Below are 24,718 nucleotides of genomic sequence, written 5' to 3'. Positions count from 1 at the left end.
AATAAGCTTTATGCAAAATTAGATGAGCAGAGACTAGGTTTAAACTTCAAAATGACTAAAGGCAATGGAAATAGTATTTGACATTTCTTTTTAAGGGAAAATATTACCATTAAAAAATAAAAAAGTCACAATGAAGGAGAGATTATTTTGTGAACTGGCAATGTAGCACACAAAGTGAAATGGGAAATTTTGTCAGGAATATTTGTGAAATAAATTCTATGTAATAATGTTCCACTCTTTTATATTTAATTTTTCAAATAAGGTATTGTAAGTAAATGTGCAATATTAGAGTGAAAAAATACATATCTATAAAGGCCTACTCAATTATGTGTCAGTTTCTGATGGAGGCCCTCAGTAGGCATCATGTTAGATAAATAGTCGGGGTATTGCATTTGATATCTATAGTAACACATTGAACGACCTGTGTCAGTGACGTAGGTATGAAAAATGTGCATTTAGAAGTCTGTCGTGTGGCCCTTCCTTCTGAAGAGACATGGCATTTCCTTCTGGACAAAGAGCTTTTCCAGCGAACCCTCACATGGAAGGAGCAAAGCTGGCTGCACAAGCTCAGCAGGGCTCCCTGGCCCTGCCAAGTGGGTCTCGCCAGGAGGGAGACAGCCCTGTCTGTCGCTGAACCCACTTGGCTCTTGGCACCTCTGCTAGGAGCTGTTGAATTTTCATGTAGTGTTCGTGAGCGTGAGGCAGACATCTGTCTCGGATGCACGGGGCTGAGAGCAGCAAGCCATGGCTCAGAGGCAAACTTCACTGGTGTCCACTTCATGCAGTTCATTGTGGTGCTGCTGATGCACAGTGCTAGCAGAAAGATGCAGTGCATACAGCAGCTGGGCGAGTGAGAAAGGTCCTGTTAACTAGAAAGCGAGGGTGGGGAGCCCTTGTGACCACGCATAGAGTAGCAGACCATGAAACTGAGAGAGGACTTCGTAAGGTTAAAGCAAGTGAGAGTCAGGGCCTTTCCTGTGTTTTCATGAAAGGACACTGAGCTTGTGGACCTAGGGGAGAGAGCCGGCCAGCAAAGAAAAACCCTCCGTCAGGTCAGAGAGGCTTCACAGTAATCAGCTGCAGGGCCTGTGGCAGGAATCAGTGGAATGAAGGGATAAATTACACGCCTGGGGACACGAGTGCCCAAGGCCATCGTCCAACCTGTTTCCTCTAGAAAGGGGCCCTTAGTTTCCTTATGAAAAAGAAAAAAATTTCAGATAACTGCAACAGGCTTTGAGTCTACCTTCGAAGATTGGTCTGCAAAGAAAACCAGTGGTGTTTTTAGATTTGTATGCATCATGGAGAAAGCAAATAGGAAAGATTCCTGGAGAAGCAGGTCTTCACTCTCACTCTCATTGCCAAATAAGTACTGAAGTTGTTTCAGGATATTTAACATGTAGAATTTTGCAAACATAAATCAAGATGTGATATTCCCCACATTTGTGACTCAAAAAATGTTTTGGCATCCTTTACTGTTTTTACTGTTTCTTTGTGTTGGTTTCTTCTCAGTTTTGGTTAAAAATTCAACCCCAAGCCTTTTTAGTCTGTGACAAACTTGGCCTAAAAAAGGATAAAGAAACCTCTTGTCTCAAAATTAGACATGATTGATTGTAGCTTTCTCTCATCCTGAGATGCACGAAATTCTGGCACAAGCAAATTATTAACCAGTGGAGACCTAGTAGTGTAGTGGTTAGCGATATGCCTTCTAGTCTGTTGCAGTTACTGTGCAGGGGCTTGGAGCAGCATGGTGGTGGTGTGACTGGGCCTCAGACACTGGCTCTGGCCCCTGCAGCATGCCCTTCAAGGTTCCATGCTGCTAGTTCCAAGATCTGTCCAGGACAGCCAGGGACCTTGGGGTCCCAGGACAACCTGTCCAATTTAACATCTCCATGATGTCATGTGAAAGGTCTGTGTAGAAGTCAATTTTGTATTTTTGCTAAATAGTGCTGTTAAGACTATTTTTCCTAAGACATCTTTACATGTTTTTGAACACTTCATTGCTTTTTTGGCTCTCTGTATGATTTTAAGTATCTCAGTGAAGGACCCATATGAAAGGTCTCATAGAGTTGTATGGATTATTCACAGCACTTTTTAAGTTGCCCATTCAGCTTTTTAATGTTATTTAAAGCTGTTTTTATTCTTTGTTTAGAAGCATTGTTTATACACCTTGTTCGAAATAGTATATTTGATGATTTTTGTCACTACTCACTTCATTAGCTATAAAAATCTGAACAATAAAAGAGTAGTGGGAGCTAGAGTTGGGAATAATAATTTTTGTTGTTTTTTGAGACAGGGTCTCACAGTGTAGTTTATGCTGACCTTGAATTTACTGTGTAGCTCAGGCTGGCCTTGATCTGAATGAAGTCCTCCTCCCTGAGTCTCCCAAGTTCTGGGATTATAGGTGTCTGCCACCATGCCTGGTGGGATTAATGATTTTTTTTTTTTTGTACCAGGGATGGGATCAAACTCCGGTCCTTGTGATTGCGAGTCAGGTTCTGGAACCACTGAGCTAAATCCCTGGCCCTGGGATTCATGATTTTTAAAAGAACAAATCACTTTCATGATGCTAGCACATACTACATGCAGAATCTTTGTACAAATGAATGTTGTGTTTGAAATAATGCATGGAACTTGCAGCACAAGAGGTAACTTAAAAACCCTCACTGGATGGAAGCCATGCACAAGAAGGGCTTGAGATAATCGCCTTTATTCCAAGTGTCATCTCCAATGTCTGTTATGAGACATAGCAGGATGGAAACTTCCTTTGTTTAATAAAACCAATCATTGGTACAAAGAAAATTCCCTGAAATGGACTCTTTCTATATTCTGTCTCCAGCATTGTCTGCAAAACATCCATTATTTTTGCTTTCAAGCAAGGAGATTCATTGAAGAGAAGATGTGTACAGTTTAGAGGATCACTGATTTCCTGCGGTTTTAGTTAATGCCCCATATATTGGAGTAGGTTTCTGTCATGATTGGTGTCTAGATGTACCCCCAAAGCCTCATAGCTGGGGAGGTGTGTTGCTGGGATCAAGGGTATGATGCTGGGATTGATTCATGGTGCAATGCTAGGATTAAGGCTGCCCCACCCTGGGTGTGAGTGCTACTGCCCTAAGGGTGGGGAGTCTGGATAGGGTATAAGGGATAAAAGAGGGCTGCTGGTTACTTGCTGTTGCTTTACTATTTCACTGCACCATGAACTGTTTCCTCTGCAATTTTCTGCCATACCCTCTGCCTTGGAGCCAGCCAGCTATGGACTGAAACCTCTACAGACTGTGAGCTAAATAAACCTCTCCTTTAACTTTGAGTGTTGGGTATTTTATCTCAGCAGTAAGGAAAGTAACTAAGACAACTTCCTAAAGAAGAAACCTTTGGTAAATTTCTTTAAATGCATCACCTTTTATAAATGAAATATAATGTAAAACAATTTGTTAAGAGATATGTGCTTGCGTGCACTTAGCTGTGCCTTATTTTTGTAGACTTTGAGATGCTGTAAATAAATGTGTTGTTTATAGAGAATCAAATAGCAACTCAGCTTCTTGCCAGTGAGACAGAGAAAGCCATGGGCAGAACCTGCTGCTCACAGAGCTTGGTGGCTGTGAAGCCCTGCACACCCCTGCATCACACAGGGACACTGGGTGGGTCACATGCTGTTAACGGTAAACGAATTGTGTTACCTGTTTGTGACTGTGTATTAAGTAATGAGTTTGTCATGGGAAAATAACTTTGAAAATGTCAGTGGGAGTTAATGGTCTAATTCTACAACAACAGCCTTCTCTTAATTCATCTGCAGTGATAATCCCACTCCCTCCCGGCTTGATGTTCGTGTTAAGAGTTGGGCCTAGTGTGGGAGAACAGTTTTCTCAGGGTCATGGAGCAGTGAAACGTGGGTGTGTGTCTGGCACCAGCACCTTGGACAAGGCATGTGTGTGTGTGACAACTGAATTGCTTTCCTCAAACACGACTCTATGTCACAGAGCCCAGATTTGAAGGAGCTCCTTCCCCTGGCTGGTCATTCTGTGCCTTTGCCCTTTGCCCTGGTCCCACGGGGCTGTTCTACTTCCTGCATGTTCTACTGTAGCCATCCTGGCCTTCATTCCTACCAGGGGGCCTTGGCCTGTGCTTCTCTCCTCCCCTCAACTTTTGGCTCTTCACATGGCTGCAATTTGGCTTTCGTACTTTCTTCTGTCCTCCCCTCCTGAAGGAAATATAAGACATCCTTTTGCCAAAGTTAGCAGTTAAATGTTAACTGCCGATCCAGTAAACTCTCACGAGACCTTGTTCTCCTGTACTCTTCCAGTCTCAGCTTCTGTGAGAGTGCTTGCTTCTGGTCTTCAGCTTCCTTTTTAAGTGTCTCCTCTGCCCTGCCTCTAAGTACAGGGCTCCTCTGGTTCAGCCTATTTCTCCCGCTTTTGCCTTGTGGTGCAGTTCACACTTTATAGCTGAGACTCCCAGCTCTGCAGCTGCACCGGATTTCTCCCAGTGGCTCTGTTCCTGTGTCGGCCTTTTCCCTGGATATCTTCACCCATGTGTTCCCAAAGCAAGTGCAGATTCTCCTTCAGTGCCACATCTCCTGATATTTCCTGTCTTGGTGATATTTCTACTCACCTCTCCCTCACACCAGAAATTCCCATGTGTTTCTTATTCTCTTCTCCGCTCACCTCTCTCATTAGGAATCTGCCTGGGTTCCTGAGTGAGCCTCTTTTCTCCCAGGGTGTGGTCGCTACCACTGCACTGTCTGAGTTCGGTCTGCATCTAACCTCACAGGATGATGAACTTTTGCTAAAACTCAAACCTGCCCAGTCTCCTTAGAGCTCTCCAATGTGCTAATCCCCAGCAAACAGATATCTAGTAGTATTTGCCAAATGATCAATGACCAGGGGCCCCTCAGTGCCTGAGGCTGGAGCTCATCTAGATTACAGGTTGTGTTGCACACAAGCTTTTGAGGGTTTCAGCTGAACCTTTGCATTACAAGTTTGATTTGGAAGTTCCTGAAACCAGAATGAATATCACTACTATACTGTCACAATTTATCGCCCTGTGATGATAAGGCTCACATGCCTATATTTGTATCTGTCTTTTAGTTATAACGTACTGAATTTTATTGAGACTTTTTTTGAAAAGAGACTTCTTTAAAAATAAGGTTTATTCCCACCTCTTTCACCGGAAGAGTGTCACCTGTGTGTGTTGGATTTCTGCTTCATGAAGCAAAGATTATTTATAGTTTGACAACTCTTGTTTTGATTTCAGTTCTTTAAGGCTTTCTACATTTGTTCGGTTTTAACAAACAATTGTTTAAGAAGTGGTTACTTGAGAACAACTTGACAAAAAAGAAAAGGAATATGTAGTGGTGTAATAGACGTAAAACATGTTCATTGTGTGAGAGGTAGGAAAACTTGGGCATGATATTTCTTTGACTCATCTTTAATTTTTATGTAATGCATCAGTATACTTTGTGTGTGTGTTAAAATATAACACCATTTTATCCATTTTATGCATGTACAATTCTATAGCATTAAGTGTATTCACATTTTTGGATTACTTCAGCGTACTTTTCCCTGCATTCATTATATTGAAGCAATGTAATATTTTCACAAATGAAAGCCAAAACTGTGGTTGCGCCAAATAATCAGATTTTCCCTAGTTTGTGAGTGTGTTGTAAAGAAAACGATTTGTTTGTTGAGTTTTGCTAAGGAATTTGTAGCACGACTAATGTTCTTAGGCTCAGAGAGAAGTGTGTCAGTGGGGATTAATGGAAACAGGTTTATTAATTTAGCTTATGTGAGTAAATTTTTACAGTTTTAGTTCAATAAATGTTTAAAGAGCTAAAAAATTTACTGTTACATAAGAAAAGGACTCATTTAACTATGATTGGAGTCCTAATCCTAATGGGGTAAGCAAGAGTGTTGTAGAAAATAATGAAGAAAATCCCCAATATTTGGCCATTTCTGCCTATTATTTCAAAATGATTTCTAAGATTAAAAATGAGCCTATAACATGGGATTGAATAGAAGTTATCTTTGGGATAATGCTTATATGTAATCAATGTCTTGTGCTGTTTTAACAAAAGAATAAAATGTATATCTCTTTTCTGATTTAGGAAATGATTCTTGATACTGATGATTAAATCTTTTATAAAATACTCATTTAATTTAAGAATACAGTGGACCAAAATGTGAAGTGTTATCTGGAACATTTAGACTCCAGCTCCATTTGGTTTATTTGAACTTGTTTAATTGTGATCCCTTCATGGGAAATATTAATTTGGAAATTTAAACATGGAATAATAGGAAATGGGACTGGACTGGACATCTGAGTAATTCTCATGCCACATAAGACAGAGGTGTCACAGTGTGTGCACTGCTCATCCCTGGGGACTGGAGCCTGGTTTGTTGTTCTTGTTCCAAGAGAAATGCAGAAGATGGAGTGGATGGGGCCTTCAGCCTCCTGCCTTCATTCAGAGTGAGGAAATTTAGCTTTGAGAAAATGAAAGATCCTTCTACTGCATAAAAATCTACTAGATAGCTGTTTGTCAGGACCCCTGGAGCCTGTTCAGCCATCTGCTTAGCCAGAGGCCGAGATGATCACATCTGAGCTGATGATGAACCTGCTTCTCTGGGAACATGCCCAGAGCACCTGCCTCTCCAGGCCACAGGAAGCAGCAGTGGAGCACTCCATTCCTTGGACTGTTTCTGCCTGTTCACCTTAACCACTCCTTTCTCTCTGCAGATTGGCCAGGACCTTCCTGAGGGGGACACAGGCATGGTGGCCAGGAAGATGGTCAGGAGGTTAGGGGTTGTCTGCCCTCTGTGTGCCCTGAACATTTTCCTCACCCCCAACTTCTGCAAAGCCAGTGTGTAGCATGAATGTTGAAAGAACAGTGATTGTACTCTGAGTCAGAAATTTTCCTTTATTGCGGCAGAACGACAGGAATGCTGGAGTTCGGAACCTTTTCCAGCATATTTTAATATAAATATTCTTGGCACCTGGCATCAGCAGACAAGCTAATTACTTGTTCACACATGCTTTGGCCAGGTTTTCACTCATTTGGGGCCTTGTAATAACTTTGGATGTTGTCCTTTGTGAGATAACAAATTAGAATCACTTCTTTCTCCAGATTCTAGGTTTTAAGGCATTTTGGGATGAGTTTTCTAATCATGTAGGAATTGCAGATCAAGGCAGGATGTAAGCATTATGGGGCAGGTTGATTCTTTTGTGGACTTGAAAAATTTGTTTCTCAATTGAATCTTCTCTTACTAGGGGAAGCCTTGATTTAAGAAGATATTGTCACAAAGTGGAGAGGATAATGGGAAAGCTACTGATGGTGATGGCAGACACATGGGACACAGGACCCTCTTTTCCCATTTTAGGCTTATGAGGAACTACTGGGGATTTTACCGTCCTGCTGACAGTTCTGTTTGGAGCATGGTCTTCTTACACAAAAACAATTTTTAATCAGAAAGATCTCAGTGTGAAAGGCAAGTCACACAGCTAGCTTTAAAAGTGGAGTCACAGTCTCATTTACCTTTGCAGTTCAGTCTCTCTTTGTTTTATGTGGTGGATGAATCCCATTCCAGCCTTGCCATTAGGTGCCTGCCTCGGGGTGTGGAAGAATGCGCACAACCCCTGATATTTCTGCATGTGTGATTGTGAAATATTTAAATGGGTCCTAATAGAACATGTTCATATAAATAGCTGAAGAGTTATGGCTGTTTTTTAACTTAAGGGTGAGGAAATTGACCACTTTGGGATAATTAAAAATCGCAACTCTCTGGGAAAGCAGGAGCTAAGTTGTCAAATGCCAGGGCATTGAGGAACAATATTCCGTACTCTAAATTGGGTAATTTATATCTTTGTCACTTGGAGATCTGATACACATTGGAGTCGATGAATCATCCTACCAGCATCACAGAACTAAAGCGAATTTTGTTTCTTTTTCGCAGGTAGGGCTTTAGACAATTGAATAATAAATCACTTTGCTTTTCCCAAGTCATAGCATAGGAAGGCCTAGTTGAATGGCCTCTGAGAAGAGATTCTGCCCTGTTTTAAGAGTATCAATGGTGCTATATTTCTAGTGTATCACTAGTGATTTGTCTTCAGTATTCCGAAGTCGAGGATGAATTCAGTTCTTGTAGCTTCCAGGACGCTGGTCAGCATCTGCCTGTGTTCTCCCAGGGGTGGTCCTAGATGTGTGTCATACACTCTTTTCCTTCCCCAGGAGTAGCCTTGTATGCACTTAACTTTATGAAGAATAGTCAGGAGCATTTTCTCTTTTGAGTCACACAATAAAGTGTATTATGTATACTAATTCCTGTTTGAGAGCAGAGACTAAGAGTGAGGTTAAGTGACTCCCCCAAAGTGGTATTTCCAGTGAGTAGAATACTAGCAGCTTGAGCTAGTTACTTTTTAAATGAGAGGGTGGGTTTCTTCTGGCAAGTTTATACATGCACAGACATGATCTGATCTCTCCACCCTGCTTCCCTTTTGCCTCCTCACCCCTCCCTTTTTCCCTTCTTTGAGACAAGTTATTTTTGACCTAAGGACAATGCCCTTTGTAGACATGGTACCGCCTCTTTCAAATGCATATAAAATTGGGCACTGTCAGTTTACATTAAGATGCTCTGGGGAAATTTGTTTGTGAGGAAAGAATTTGAATTGATAGGTGGTTGGGAGCATTATTAAATCGAGTAAAAGGTCTAAACAGAGGAATGTATAAAGAAGTATACAGTTTGAAGCGGTACCTGTAAGTGTAAAGGAACGGACATACTAGATAGTGTGGCCAGTCCGAGATGGACAGGAAATCCCTCCTGCTGTGTTCTGAGCATTCAGAAGACCTGGCCTGGATTTCTCAAGGGCATGGGTGGGAGACCCACATGCACTCAAGATGCCAGCCACCACCTGGTAGGTTTAACCTGCATATGATCTCCTGGACTCAACAGGTGATGCTTGATGTCTTGTTGGAAGGGGTTCCTGAGAAATCTGCTGGAATAAATAAAGACCAGTGATGTGTTCATAATGCTTTCTTTTAATTGAAAGGACATATGAACATTTGAAAAACAAAATTCTTTCGGCCTGATCATGACAAATCTGTTCAGTGTCCCTTTTCTGACACAGTGAAGGGTAAATATTAGGCAGGCCTCTGTTCACGTTTCCACACTCACCAAGTGGTATCCGAGAAGTCCCTAGAGTGTTTCCACATGTGTTTATTTTCTAAAGGAGCTTGATTCATTTTTTGCTGATTACTTTACAGGATCCTTCCAACCAAAAATGCAGCGGGAGGAAGAAGACGGTGTCTTTCAGCAGCATGCCCTCGGAGAAGAAGATCAGCAGTGCCCATGACTGCATCAGCTTCATGCAGGGCGGCTGTGAGCTCAAGAAGGTGCGGCCCAACTCGCGCATCTACAACCGCTTCTTCACCCTGGACACTGACCTCCAGGCGCTCCGCTGGGAACCTTCAAAGAAAGACCAGGAGAAGGCCAAGCTGGACATTGCGGCCGTCAAGGAGATCCGACTAGGGAAGAATACGGAAACTTTCAGGAACAATGGGCTGGCGGACCAGATCTGTGAGGACTGTGCCTTTTCCATACTCCATGGGGAAAACTACGAGTCTCTGGACCTGGTGGCCAACTCTGCCGATGTGGCCAACATCTGGGTGTCTGGGTTACGGTACTTGGTGTCTCGCAGTAAGCAACCCCTGGATTTTATGGAGGGCAGCCAGAACACCCCACGGCTCATGTGGTTGAAAACAATGTTTGAAGCTGCAGATGTCGATGGGAATGGGATTATGTTGGAAGATACTGCTGTTGGGTTAATAAAACAACTCAACCCTACCCTGAAGGAATCCAAGATCAGGTTAAAGTTTAAAGAAATCCAGAAGAGCAAAGAAAAATTAACCACCCGAGTGACAGAGGAGGAATTTTGTGAAGCTTTTTGTGAACTTTGTACTCGGCCAGAAGTGTACTTCTTACTTGTGCAGATATCGAAAAATAAAGAATATTTGGATGCCAATGACCTCATGCTATTTTTAGAAGCAGAGCAAGGGGTTGCCCACATCACTGAGGGTATGTGCTTGGACATCATTAGGAGATTTGAGCTTTCTGAGGAAGGGCGTCAAAAGGGGTTTCTCACCATTGATGGCTTTACTCAGTACCTTTTATCACCAGAATGTGACATTTTTGATCCTGAGCAAAAGAAGGTTGCTCAAGATATGAGCCAGCCCTTATCTCACTACTACATCAATGCCTCCCATAACACCTACCTAATAGAAGACCAGTTCCGGGGCCCCGCTGATGTCAACGGCTATGTCAGAGCTTTGAAAATGGGCTGTCGAAGCATTGAGCTGGACGTGAGTGATGGTCCGGACAGTGAGCCAATCCTTTGCAATCGAAATAATATGACCACACAGCTGTCCTTCCGGAGTGTCCTGGAGGTGGTTAATAAGTTTGCCTTCGTTTCTTCCGAGTATCCACTCATCCTCTGCCTGGGGAATCACTGCTCCCTGCCCCAGCAGAAGGTCATGGCACAGCAGATGGAGAAAGTCTTCGGTGATCAACTCTACACGGAAGCCCCTGTGTCATCTGACTCCTATCTCCCTTCTCCAGAAAAGCTGAAGAGGATGATAATCGTGAAAGGAAAGAAGCTGCCTTCTGATTCTGATGTGCTGGAGGGAGACGTCACAGATGAAGATGAAGAAGCCGAAATGTCTCGCAGGATGTCTGTTGAAGACAGCGGCGAGCAGAAACAGATTCGGCTTTGTCGTGAGCTGTCTGATTTGGTATCCATTTGTAAATCTGTTCAGTACAGGGATTTTGAACTGTCTATGAAAAGCCAGAACTATTGGGAAGTTTGTTCATTTAGTGAAACAGAGGCCAGCCGAATTGCGAATGAATACCCAGAGGATTTTGTGAATTATAATAAGAAGTTTTTATCAAGGGTCTACCCAAGTGCCATGAGGATTGATTCCAGTAACTTGAACCCACAGGATTTCTGGAATTGTGGCTGTCAGATTGTGGCAATGAATTTTCAGACTCCGGGCCCAATGATGGACCTGCATACGGGCTGGTTCCTTCAGAATGGGGGCTGTGGCTACGTTCTGCGGCCGTCTGTCATGCGTGATGAAGTTTCTTACTTCAGCGCCAACACAAAGGGCATTGTGCCTGGTGTGTCTCCTCTGGCCCTGCACATCAAGATCATCAGTGGCCAGAATTTCCCAAAGCCCAAGGGTGCATGTGCCAAAGGGGACGTCATTGATCCTTACGTCTGCGTGGAGATACACGGAATCCCAGCAGACTGTGCTGAGCAGAGAACTAAAACTGTACAGCAGAACAGTGATAATCCTATTTTTGATGAAACTTTCGAGTTCCAAGTAAACCTTCCAGAGCTGGCCATGATTCGTTTTGTGGTTCTGGATGATGACTACATCGGAGATGAGTTTATAGGGCAGTATACCATCCCATTTGAATGCCTGCAGCCCGGGTACCGGCATGTTCCCCTGCGCTCCTTTGTGGGCGACATCATGGAACATGTGACCCTGTTTGTCCACATAGCAATAACTAATCGGAGCGGTGGAGGGAAGGGGCAGAAGCGAAGCCTCTCAGTGAGAATGGGGAAGAAAGTCCGGGAGTACACCATGCTCAGGAACATCGGTCTCAAAACCATTGATGATGTCTTCAAGATGGCGGTTCATCCCTTACGAGAAGCCATGGAGATGAGAGAAAATATGCAGGTAGGAGAAGGAGCCTCGCACTCCTCCCTTCCCTTCTTATCTCGCCCTTCTGTCAGAAGGGTACATCATGCTGTATTAATGATCCGATTGGCAGGATGTGACTACAAGTGCTGTGTCAAGTACAGATTGCCGAAGCATACCCAGTGGCTCCTGGGACACAGTAGATATGTTTTGTTTCTAATTGTGAGCACAGTGATTAGTTCGGCTTCACCTAAGCCAGTTGAATGGAGAATCAACGTAGTAAAACGCTGCATGCCCCTTAGACATCCTTAGTGCACAGCAGAATTGATATGTGCCCAGAGATGGAGTGCTGTGAAGAGTGAAGACATGTATGTGACATAAAATATGCATTCAAATGCTAATTGCAAGTGTATGTATAAATATTTGCAGACATGAACATGGAGGATAATTTGAAGTCAGAACAAATGTAATACCTGTTAAGTTTATTTTTTAGTTGCTTCAATGTGTAATTATAAATTAGCACTCACAAGAACAAACAAAATTCAGCAGTTAAATTTGCTGAAAATGATTTAGCCTTCTCTTAGAAATATGGTTTAATTAAAAGAACATGGGTTCCAGTTACATCTGTGTCTGTGATCTGGAGATCTTTAGTTTAGGTTTCTGATAACATCGGTTTTCTCCACATAAGGTAGGAGATGTAGTTACACTTACACAACAGTGTCAGAATGTGAATTCAGGGAGGTGGACATTGACTGGCTCACCGTGGGGGAGTCCATGCTGTACATGAATGGGTATGGTCAGCTGCTTACACTTTCTCACCCTGTCCAGGCCAGCACTGCTGTCAGACAAGTACTAACTCCGTCTCTGCAGAGTGTGACAAGAACACTACCCAATTCACTGTGTGCCTTTAGCTCATGGGTTCTGTAATGGTCCTCCTCAAAAGTTACTACATTCAAGACAGCAAATAAACTTGAGGAGGGTCAGTAATTTGTCAAATGTTGCACTGAATAAATAGCAATGTTAAGCTTTCCATCTAGGAGGGCCTAACACCAAAGCCTGTTGTCTCTCATGGGGTACAGAGCCACAAACCCATGACTCAAGGAAAACTTTTTTATTATATCACTTTAACAGAGAAATACTGGAATAGGCTTAAAGTAGATTTTAAATTGCCCAAATGGTAGAAAACAGTTGTGTACATAAATCACAGTGGATTGTAACTACTTGCTTTGAGGTGTGTTGCCTTCACCACTATTTTGAAATGGGCTCAAAATAGCCTCTTCTGTGTGGCATTTTCTGATACTATTTTTACATAGTTGTACATCTTTATATTAGACATAATTTTATTATATAACTTCATATATTATAGATACATTTTATATATTTCTATATGTTTCTTTAAATATATCCTTTATACCTTTTATATATTTAGAATATATATTAAGAAGAGCTGGTTGTAAAGTTTTCCCAGGAAGTACTCATAATTTATATATCTTACCATGAAGTATTTTGGGCTGAGAATAATTTGGAGCTTAATCATTGGAAAAATGAATATAATCATTGTCATTAAATTAATGAGACACTTAGTAGCTAGATACTGTTCACTGTTAATAAAATGGAAAACTTTCATACTTCCCATTTAAGATGATTTCTTGCTGTAGTGTGGATGAATGCAGCTCAGTGTGAAATGCATTTTCAGTGTGTGTGTGTGGTTTCTGGGGGTGACAAGGCACTCCACCCATGGGCGGTTTGGGCACAGAGGGTGAGCAGCTGCAGCCATTGAGGGGCAGCTCCATGGGAGGTGTCTCACAGGGGCCCCAACACTGCAGACCAGAGAGGTGTGAGCCGGCCACTACTGCCTGCTCTGCTCCAGTCCCCTCGAGCCTGGCCTCCCCCTGCTCTGCTCAGGGAGTGTTTGAGACAGCCACTAACACCAAGTGGACAGAGTCTGGTGTGATGGCAGTGCCCTCGGCACACTGGTGTGGTTGTGACCCACTGTGCTCGGTGATGATGGCCTCGAAATGTCCTCAGCCCCGTGTCAACCACTGACCATGCTCTCTGCTCTGCCCGCAGAGTGCCATCGTGTCTGTGAAGGAGCTGTGTGGGCTGCCGCCCATTGCCAGCCTGAAGCAGTGCCTGCTCACGCTGTCCTCGCGGCTTGTCACAACTGACAACAGCCCCTCCGTCACGCTGGTGATGAGAGACACCTTCCCGTACCTGGAGCCTCTGGGCGCCATTCCTGACGTGCAGAAGAGGATGCTGGCTGCTTACGACCTGGTAGGGGGGCCCCAAGGTGTGGTCTGTGTGTGTCCGGGAAACACATGCTTGAGGTTATCTCTTCTGATACACGAAATGCGAGAGAATGGAAGACACCGTGGACAGATGTGCTGCAGAGGGAAAAGGCAGTTCCCTCCTTCCCTCTTTAAAAAACATAAACATGTAAAGCACACTTAATCTTAGGATGAGTTTTTAATTAGAGAAGTTAAAGACGCACAGTGAGCCAGGAACCAGGGTGTCACCTGATCTTAGCAGCTCTGGAGCTGGGGGTAGGAGGGCTGCTAGAAGCTGGCCTCCCTCAGCCACATAGTGAGACCCCCACCTCTAGTAAACTTAAAGCAATGAGTAAAAAACCCATTCCATCACATTGATACGTTGCTTTCTCTTTGGAAACCTGGTTCTTCTGATCAAGGATTTAAGGAAAGGAGTGCTCCCATCCTTGTACCTCTAGTGGACAAACGGATGGATGTGTGTGGGATTTAGAGAAGAAGTTGACAATAGAGCTCAGAATATTTATTAGCTGTATCTGTAGATTTCCTTTTTAGGACTTATTCTAAGACAACAGAGATGTGAATATTTATTTTAATGACAATAGAAAGGGATCCGTTAAATCGAATGTAATATTCCATATATTCCTTTGAAGTCATCACAGCAGCAGTAGATGGATGTGTAATGACAGAGGCATTGCCATCTACTTGGTGACAGTGTCCTGTTACAGCTCCTGTTACAACCCTGCTGGGACTGTGTTCTGGGTGCATCTGCACCGCGAGCAGGGCTCCAGTGCCAGGAGCTTTTGTGCAAGGAGAAGGAAGGATCTGTATCTCCCCCGTGCTTGCCAAACTCTTTACAAGGACTGCGAATTCTGTTCATAACAGTAGATGCTGAGGAAGAAAATACGAATACAGCATCAGAAACCAGCACGCAGGGTGTGTTAGCCGAGTGTCCCCTAAGCGGGTGTGGGGGTAGGGGTTCACCTCAGGCCTGAGTCTCAATTTTCTTGAAATCAATATTTTCATCATAAAAAGCCAGCATTGAAAGCTGTTCAGTGAATAGGTATAATTGCCATCTAAAAGGTGAAATTAGGGTCCCAGTTACCATAGAGACAGACAGCTGAGATCACTTCTTATCTGTAGGAGAGAGAAACCCACTGGGGCACAGTTTGTGATGAGCACAGGGCTTGGGTGTTTCTGGCTCATCCCACTGATAGTGCTTTTTCTTCTCCTGTTTCTGTTAAAGCTGAACCCAAGCATGCACTTCTTGTCTGACTGTTAGATGCAATGTGCAGTAGAATGTGGTTTTCCAAAAATTTAAAATAGGCTGCTGTGGGCAGCAGAAACCCTTCAGATGAGACCTGGAATTGGAGCCCCATGAGGGATGTAGGGTAACTGTCTCTGTACCAAAGCGACAGCCTGGAAGGGGCTCCACAGTCATATATTAGGGCTGCATGGTACTTGGCATCTTTAGTGCTTGTGGTGGATAAGGTGTCTCCAAAGACCCTCCACAGACCCAGGGATCGTGTGTGAAAACAGACAGACATATCCTGTCCCTCTCCTCAGTTCAGCAAGAGCTCTCACCCTCAAGAAATCAGATGAGAAGTGCTGCTGAGGCTATGGGGAGAAGGGGACCTTATGCACTATTAGTGGGGTGTCAACTGCTACTCCCACTGTGGAGACCAGTATGCAGATTTCTCAAAGGCCTAACACAAGAAATTCCATTCTGTTCCCCTCCTAGGGATCTTCCCGAAAGAGCTCAAAGTCATCATATTACACTGACACACACATACCCATATTTATAGCAACACAACTCATAATAGCCAAACCTTGGAAGTGGTCTGTATGTTCATACCACCCTACACAGCTCCCGCTGGAATTTCAAAACTACAACCAAGTTTTTTGCGTTCAGACTTTTTATCTCTTTTAAAATGTGAATGCATCTTATAGCCGCATTATTGCAGCTCCTAGTAACTCATCAGATTTCTGAATGAACTGAGGTGACTCTGCAGGCTCTTCCCCTGGGTCAGGTGAGGGGTGGTGTACTGGGGAGTGGCCATGGGTAGAGAGTGTATCCTGTATAGGTCAATTGGAGAAGAGATGACTTTCCAGGATGCACTGTCACATTATGGCTGGTGAGGGTGTGTGCAGCCCAAGACCCCGAGGGCCCAGGACCTGTCCCTGCCAGTGCTCAGGGGCGCAGCAGAGGCCAGGGGCACGGAAGTGGCACTGAAGGCTCTGTCCAGGCCGATGACAAAGTGGGGTGCTGGGGACCTCAGACTGCTGACGTTGTGGGCCTCACACAGTATCTCAGGACTGTCCCTGGACCATAGTTAGAAACCAGAAGGCCACTGCTGAGTCACTTGTCCTTTTATTGCCCTGTGATTTTTAAGTTTTTTTTTAAACTTGTTTGACTCAGGTCTCTGAAAGAGTAGATTGAACTTCTGCTTGCTGGACGTTCATTTTCTCTAGCAAAATCTTCAGGCAAGCATGGAGAGATGCAGAGAGCCATTGTCTTCACTGTGATGGCTAAATAATTATATATTGCAGAGAAAAGCAAGATTGTTTGTTTGGGATCAGTCTTACTTCTGGGGTGGTTAAGAACGAAAGCTTGGCACTGTAGGCGTTGTCTAGTATTGGAGCAGAGAGCAGCCAGGTATGAGTTTTTATTTTAGACGGACTTGGGGACCCCCATGTCCCTGAAGCAATTGTCCAGTCTTCTGGCCCTGTGCTCCCCAAACTCAGGGGTGCAGGGGCAATGTCGTGGCTGGAGGCCTGTGCCTGGTATGCAGCCAACACATAGCACAGAGTGGTGTCCATGGGAAATGCTTTGTCATTGCAGTAGGACACTGTCACAGTTAATTTGAATGTTTAACTTTTTTAGTCCTACGTTAGTATTTTTAGGCATGTAGATTTGGCCTGAGGCCCCAGGCCTGAGGTTGCATTCTAGTTATATTTGCACAGCAGGTGTCAGGACACTGCCATCCCACCTCTGTGTCTCATGGACAAACAGATTTAACAGGATAGGAGCTGATAACCTGAAGTCCTTCAGTACAAGCCCAAGTTCCATCCTAAACACTGTGTCTTTAGTACTATTGGTACTTAAAATTATTGCTCATACGAACTTTTCTCCTGGGTGTCTTGCAGTCTTTTCTGACATTGCAGAAGATTATGCGAGTGACCCCAGCCCGTCTGACCCATGCTTTCTCTCTTATCCCCACTAATGTCTTTAACTTACCAGTCAGTGCTAGTGGATCCACTGATTCTTGTCTGGAAGTATTTCTCCCCCATAGCCATGTCTTCTTCTGCCTGGAGTCTTTATTATTTGGAGACCCCCTGCCTCCCCCACTTGCTCTTCACTGCTCTCCACCTCTCTCTAATGCAACAATTGGAATAATTATCCAGTTTTTACTATTATGGAAGTATGGCTAACAATAGAATTCTATGTATTTACGGTGTGGAATGGGATGTTTTGTGACACTGCTAATATGCAGTGAGACGATGAACTTGCCCGTGCCAGGGACAGCGCCCATCTCCCTCACATGCCATCCTTTGTCCGTCTGCTCCACTCTACCTGGGCACCTTCCTGGCTTCTGTTGCTTTCCAACAGTTAAGCCCAGACTTGTGTCCTGACGTCTCACAAAAGCAGCCTTATTAACAAAACATTCATTTATGGACTTCACGCGATGTGTGTTCAGTCAACACATACCACAGGTAAAGAGTTCTTAAGATGCTTCTCAGTGTGGAGACGAATAAACAGAAGAACCACAGGTCACTGTGGTGGAAAGCGTGATACTCCATGATTTGAGAGAAGAGTAGAACGTGGCAGGAAGAGGTAAAGGAGCTCCTTTTCTTGATGTGTCAGTTGGTTCACATTGTCAGGCTTTCCATTGAATGGGCGTGTTTTGGACCCTTGTTATGTGCCAGGTATTGTGTAAACTGCTGGGGAAAGAACTATCCAGAAGCGGACTTTCCATCCCCAAGGGTGGGTGACCCTATAGGGAGGCAGGACCCAGAAGGAGTGAGGCGCACGCTGTCCGGAGATGGCCAGGAGATGCTCTTGTCCTGCACTGAGCCAGGACCCACTGTCCTGGGAGAGACATCCCAGTGGCATGTCCCATGGCACTCCCCTTCTAGCAGGGACCTAGCAGAATTTTACTTGCAGATAATTTTGAAAGAAAATTAATATTCTGACCTTTATGTAATTTTTTTCTTCAGATAGCTGAGCTTGTGCTCTTTGAAAGCTCTCACCTGCCTAATTTTTTGAGCACAGTGAAGAAGTATTTGCCTAACATATTTAACTCTTTTACCTATTTTAAATTACCGTGAAAACTTTTGGGCAGTTGGTGCTCTCAATGTATCATCTAGAGGTGGAATTGTTTGTTATAGGGCACTGTGGCTGTGAAAAATAAACCCAAAGCATTCTTCCAAGGTGACTTAACATTAGCATAAAAGTTAAAAGTTCACTCTGGTAAGGGCAGCAGACTTTCTGAAGATAAAATGAAACCAAGTCTAGAGAACAAGCATCGGGGTTACTATTTTACTAACTGGCATGTGATCTGGAGAGTAGCTGATTGCGCTGGCTTCAGGAGGGGTTCGGCAAAAGGAGTTGATTGCTGCCATTGCACGTTTTGGCTCAGGATGTAGGCATAGGGGTATAGGGATGGCTGTATTCTTCAGTGTAGTTTTGCTTATTGAAATCAATTTGAATTGAAATTATGTAAATCAAAGGTAGTTTCCCTTGCATTGATCTTTCCTTGTGAGGTTTGTATGGAACTTAATGTTAGCTTTTAGTTTTCATTTCAGAAAGTATGTTGCTGTGTAGTAGTGGATCTCAGAAGTACAATTGCACACTGGCTCATACCCAACCCTAGCTGGTAATTTATAAACAAGGTCTGCTGCTGAGCTCTTCCTAACTTCCTTCACTGTGGGTGTTGGTGCTTTTCTGTGTGAAGAGGTGACTGTCATCATCTTAAGGGGTGACAGAATTTCTTCTTGGTCCCAGGTCCTGAGGGACCCCGATATTAGAGTTGTATCATTAAGCTAGCATTCTGGGCTGGCTCCGTGATGCACTATGGTGGGTGCCCCTTGTGTGTCTGCTGTGTGTTCTGAGGCCTTAGATTCCTGTGACACGGTTGTGCAGAGGTGGGAGGTCGTGGGCCTGGACAGAAAATTCAGGAGAAGGCTCGGGGAGCTCGTTCCCGGACATCTTTGTGCATGAGCTAAAACACAATGATGGCTGGGTTAATGGCCATTTGTAGTGAGTTTTCAAGATGCAGTTGACAGCTGTTTGGGAGACGGAAGAACTGGAGAAAGGAAGAGGTAAAATGACCCTGTATTTGGAAAGCAGCTCCCTGCTGTCGGTCTTTTCACTCGTGAATGTAGAGACAGATGTCCTTTGGCCTGCTCTGTGCATGTTTCCTTGTCCTGTGCCACTGTCAGTCAGGCTGTGAATGTGACACAGGGCCATCCCGGGACAGGAAATGCTTCCTTGCAAACCCCAGAGGCAGAGGACTTCCCCTCAGCTTACCAGTATTCTGGCTTTGTATTTGGTTTTGTTCATGCAAAGTTAACTATATTTATAGAATGGATTGTTTAAAAATAAATATACCAACTTATTGACGATTCCTTTTCTAAAATATTTAAATGTTTTATTTATAATAAAAACTCAACTGTATTTATAATAGGAACTCAAGGATTAAAGGGAGTAAGTCTTCACTGTGGTTAGCAAATGTGTATGTAACAGCAATTGATGTACAGATAGGTCATGTAATACAACCCCTTACTTTATGCAGTCTGATTAGAGGAGCTACCACAGAACGAAAGCACCCAAACCTGTGTTATGATTAGAAAGACAGTCAGAGGTGGAGGCCATTTTGGGTCTAGGAGACAGGATGGGGCAGGTCTGGTCCACAGCTGTGTGCTGGCTTTGTGTTCTCCTGGGACAGCTTCCTGCCTTGCTTGGCTCCTTCCTGGAGAAGCAGTGGATTCACGCTAAGGAGACTTTTTTCTAGGTCTTCTAGGAAGAGGGTTTCTAGTGATGTGTGTGGCAAATTAGACTGGCGGGAGAATCACTCAAGGTACAACTTCCTGTTCACCGTGCTCTGTCTGACCACTGCTACCTTGAGAGCATAGCGCCAACTCACCCTAGGAGCACCACGCTTGAGTGTTGCCATCACAGACCATTCCCAAACTTCCACCTGCCTCTTGGCAGTGCCTGGTTCCAGTCTAAATCTCTTCTCCAGCTCTGTGGCTCTAGGCAAGTGAACTATTAGCTCAGGTTTTCATCTATAAAATAGGTTTGCCTGTAACACATTGTCCTTATGTGATCTCTAAATAGAAAGTTTTGTAGATCTAGGAAGAAAAGTGCAAGCTGTGGATTCTATTTGAATCCTAATAGGATGAAAACTCTTTTTCTCAGTAGCATTAAATAGTTACGTTGACTCTGTTAACCCTGAGTATAAACACCTTATTGAGAAGACTTGGAAGGACAGTTTTTTTTTTTTTTTCTGGCATGCTAGATCATTTATTTCATCTCTCAGGAAACGTGTTACTGTTCCTTTCAGTGAGGTTTTCAGATAATTAATTTTTATTGTAACTGACAACTTTGCGCACCTCTGCATAGGCCATCTCCAATATGTGAAGCAAGCCAACCTTTATCTGGGGAAATCCTCTCTTCTTTCAGATACAAAGCCCAGGCAAGGGAGAGACCCATGAGGAGATGTCCTTGAGACAGAAGGAAGACAAAGAAGCTCTTTGTATTCCTACCACAGGGGCCAGACTGGGACATGGGAGCCCTGAGTCCACCACGACAAGGTTGAATGGCTTGAGCCACCCCACCATTGTGCCTGAAGGTTCTGACCAGCCCCTGGGAACAATCAGAGGATATCTTTCACCGTCAGTCCCTGGCTTTTGCCCTTTGTCTTTCATTAGAAACTGAGAGAGGATATGAAACTCAATATTAACCATTTCCTCCACGAAAGTTTGAAATTGTATTGGAATTCTTGGTACATCTCAGCCATCCATCTTATTTTTCTTCTCTAGAAAGGTGACTGCAGATAGATTTAAATTATCCTTCCAAATACAATGGAAGCTGTTATTATAGACAGGGTCAAAGGTTCTAATGAGAAAAGTTCATATGAGCAATGATTTTAAGTTCCGATAGTACTAAAGACAAGATGTTTAGGATGGAACTTGGGCTTGTCCTGAAGGACTTCAGGTTATCCTCAAAGAATCTCAAAGAGAAGCTCTTTTGTTTTGAAAGTTAAACCACATTTATCTCATTGTGAAATGATCTATTAAACAGTGGGAAAAACAGAAATTTCTTATAGTATGGAGTTAAAGATTTTCTTGGGGGCTTTCAAGGAAAATGTAAATTACAGTTTTTTGTGTTTTTATTCTGAATTTATTTTAAATCAGATAAGTAATGAAGTTTTAATATATATTTTCTATCAAGATAGCCCATGGCAGACTTTATGCTTATCTTTCAGGACTTGGTTTTAAAGGGAGTTATAAACATGTAGATATTACAGAACTGTGGAGAAATATGTATGGGGAGCACGAGACAAAGCTGCAGGCTTGAGAAACTATCAGTGACCAGGGAGATCTGTGGTGCATGCATGGGTGGGTAGGAAAACAGGGAAGAAGTAAGTGTCACCAACACAGAAGAGGGAAAAGTCATCTGCAGGCACTGAGTAAGCGACGGGCTCACAGCTCACTACAGAGGGAAGGCGTGGAGGACAGGAGAAGTACACAGTGAAGTACCATTGAAGACAGAAGGCCTGTAATTTATATTTTCCCAAAAGCCCCCAAGAAAATCTTTGTTAACTCCATAATATAAGAAACTGTCTGAAACTCTAGAATGGTTTAGGAATTTGGAGGCGAGATGGGGAGTGAAGAAGACACCAGAAACCAAGGGAGGGAGGTGTTGAAGTGAGCAAGGAGGCCTGCTAGGGTTAGAACAGGGGCTAAGTGGGCTGCATTTGTATAGGGAGCAGGATGCACTTGACCAGAAAGGAGCACTCGTGGTTGACAGGAGTGGCTGGATCATGAGGGACTCAAACATTGAAACAGAAGAATTTGAACTCATTCAGTGATCCAGGAAGGAAAAGGCAAAGCCAAATTGAGCTGACACTGTGCTATTGGAAGATTTTTTGGAAGGAGGGAGGTAGGAGAGTGAGAGCCCTGCTGAGCTGAAACTCAGACGTAAGCGGGGATTCTGCCAGGGGGCCTGGGGAGAGCTGGATTATTTCCCCCTTTCTTGCTTTCTTTCATGTTTTATGTTTTGTGGGGACAGGATGGGGAAGAGTCAAGGAGGATGAAATGGAGTGGAAAAGTCTTTAAAAGTGACACTTATCTGCCTCTGGAGAACAGTTTGGATTTGAAAGGTGATGATGGCCCAGGCGGGAGAAGGACTTGAGCTGGGAGTGTTAGGGGGTCTGGGAGTGGAGTGGTAGTGCTGCGACTGGCAGGAGTGGGGCTGCCTTCAGGATTTAGGGGGGATACAGACTGGGCTGTGTGGCTCCAGTTGTTTGATCCAGGTGTTTGGGAGGATGAGGGAACAGAGCCATCACTGGCCTGAGTGGTATCTGCACCTGCTCTCCTGCTGTGACTGAATCAGTGTTCCCATCCTCCCTTCTCACCAGGACCTGGTTGGGGGGGGTTCAGGGTGAGGTGTCATTTGCTTGTGCTTTTGTTGTGGTCTTCATTGTCTCTTCAGGAATCCACTGGAAAGGCTTGGTTTGTTTAGAACAAGATAATATAAGTACTGCTTGCTTTATTACTTTGTAGACATATGTAAATTGAAATAGGAAGGAATCAATGTCTGGATATGCTTCCTTTATTTCCTCATCATGCCTTACTTGCCATGTTGGAAACACACAGCCTTGATTTAACAAGGTGGCCAAGATCAACCTATAAAGCTTCAGTTCTTTGTTATATGTACAGATAAGATCAATGCAAATGAAAGAGCTCATTGTTTTTCATCATCCCTCAGTGCATGTGCTGCCCATCCTCCTGCCTGGGTGTGCCCTGCCCACCCTGGAGACCAGGGGAATTCCCTGGTGCTCTAGGAATGGATGAAATTACCAAGGGGAGAAGATGGAGAAGGGGAAGAGTAGAGAACTAAGGCCCAGGTGTTGGAGGATATCCTACATGTATGGATATGAAAAAGGGAAAAGAAAGAGTACAGGAGACTGAGAAAAAGAGCAAAGCAGGACAGGGAATTCAAGGAGGAGGAACGATTGCTGAGCTAGAGAGAATGGTGAGGACCAGGGATCGGTGAGGGAGCAGCCAATGTTGAGACCAGGAGTCAACTCAGAGAGGCTCAGTGGTGTTCTGTGTAGAGGGTGAACTCAAAGCAGCCAGTATGGGCTAAGCATCAAGGAAGGAGAGATGACCACAACCACTTGAAGGTCGATGGGATATTGCTACTGCTTTTATTTGCTACCTTTAAGAGATGATGCATGCAGAAGAGTAGAAGCCAGGGGAGAGGTAGAACTTGTTGATGAAAGAAAGAGGTCATTGGGACTAGGTTCCCAAGAAATGCAGGAGGGAGGGGAAAATCCACATGGAAGAGTTGGCTTTGGCTAACTTCCTCTAGGGTCTTTGCAATGAGGCTTTGGGATTTTTAGTTGCAGAAGTGTATTCCTCTTGTGCTCTGTGCTGAGCAGGCAAATAAGTAGTAAAATATTGTAAATAAAGAGCCACAAATCAACAGATAAAGGCTTTTTATTGGAGAATAATGTCATTTTCTCTTCTAAGAGCAAAGCCAAGAGAAATGACCAACAGCTCAGTGCAGATGTTATCAAAGGAAATTATCTACCATCTTCTGTAAAGACGGACACGAATCTGGTTGAAATGGATTAGTTATGTGCATGTCCTCAATTTTGTTTCAACCGGCTGGACCAGGTTACTTTGTGGCTCTTCATTTGGGACTTTGATGGTAGTTTGCATATGCAGCCCCTGTGTCTGCTTATGGGCCACGGGCCACAGTGAGGCCAGACAAGACCAGAGAGGGTGTAATTTTACTGTGGAAATAGGCTGGATGCCAGAAACTAGGATTCTAATTCCAGTTTGATCACTAATTCTACTTCACTGGACAGGAATTTTAATCTTAGGTTTTTTTGTTCTCAACAAAATGAAAGACATGATTATGACTACTAAGATTCGTTTAGCCTTAAAATTTAGATTTTTAAAAATGTGTTAATAGGATTTCCATTCTTATAATACCTGAAATAACCAACTCATAAAAAGAGAAGTTCATTTTGTCTATGGTTTAGGGGGTCCAGTCCATGACCAGGTTGGACCCATTGCTCACAGTGGGTATTAAATGGTAATGTCAGGGAGAAAATGGCACAGCAAACTGTTGCCCTTGTGGCAGGAAATAGAAGAAAGGAAGAGGAGGGGCCAGGGTCCCACTCTGCCCTTCAGGGGCAGAAAGACTAAAGACTCTCTCTTCAGGGCTTTGGCACTTCCTTGAGGATCAAGCTTTTGATACGAGCTAGTCTGGGGACATTTAGGATCCAAGTCGGAGACATAATCTGTTTTGTTTTAGGACACATTCGCAGAATTTTTCCGTTCTCTGTAAATGTTTTTCTTGTCTGAACTTCATGAAAGCATTTGTCTGCTACTTGATAACTGTAAGATCTGATAGCTTTTGAAAAAACATTCAATTGATGTTGCATGTGTGGGTGTTGAAAAAGGCTACATCAGATTGCTGTCCTGTTTAATTTTCCTCTGGCTTTTTTTTTTTTTTTTTTTTTTTTTT

General features: G+C 43.7%; 1 protein-coding gene across 7 annotated transcripts in view; it reads left to right on the top strand.

Moving 5' to 3' along the window:
- Positions 1-24,718, top strand: part of Plcl1 (phospholipase C like 1 (inactive)) — a 271,071-nt gene that overhangs the window by 208,321 nt on the left and 38,032 nt on the right. For 6 of the 7 annotated variants that reach the window (XM_033756393.1, XM_010631973.3, XM_010631978.3 and 3 more), the window contains exons 2-3: positions 9,251-11,725; positions 13,757-13,960. In XM_033756393.1, the coding sequence (XP_033612284.1) occupies positions 9,251-11,725; positions 13,757-13,960 (2,679 nt within the window). Of the gene's footprint in view, positions 1-7,294; positions 7,479-9,250; positions 11,726-13,756; positions 13,961-24,718 lie in introns of those variants that run through there. The other variant, XM_010631976.3, reaches the window with a different exon arrangement.

This window comes from Fukomys damarensis, unplaced genomic scaffold (assembly GCF_012274545.1).
Source record: "Fukomys damarensis isolate Sample0158 unplaced genomic scaffold, DMR_v1.0_HiC HiC_scaffold_26, whole genome shotgun sequence".
NCBI classification, from domain to species: Eukaryota; Metazoa; Chordata; class Mammalia; order Rodentia; family Bathyergidae; genus Fukomys; species Fukomys damarensis.
Note: the sequence above shows the minus strand (reverse complement) of the source record. Positions and strands in the feature narration are given on the sequence as shown.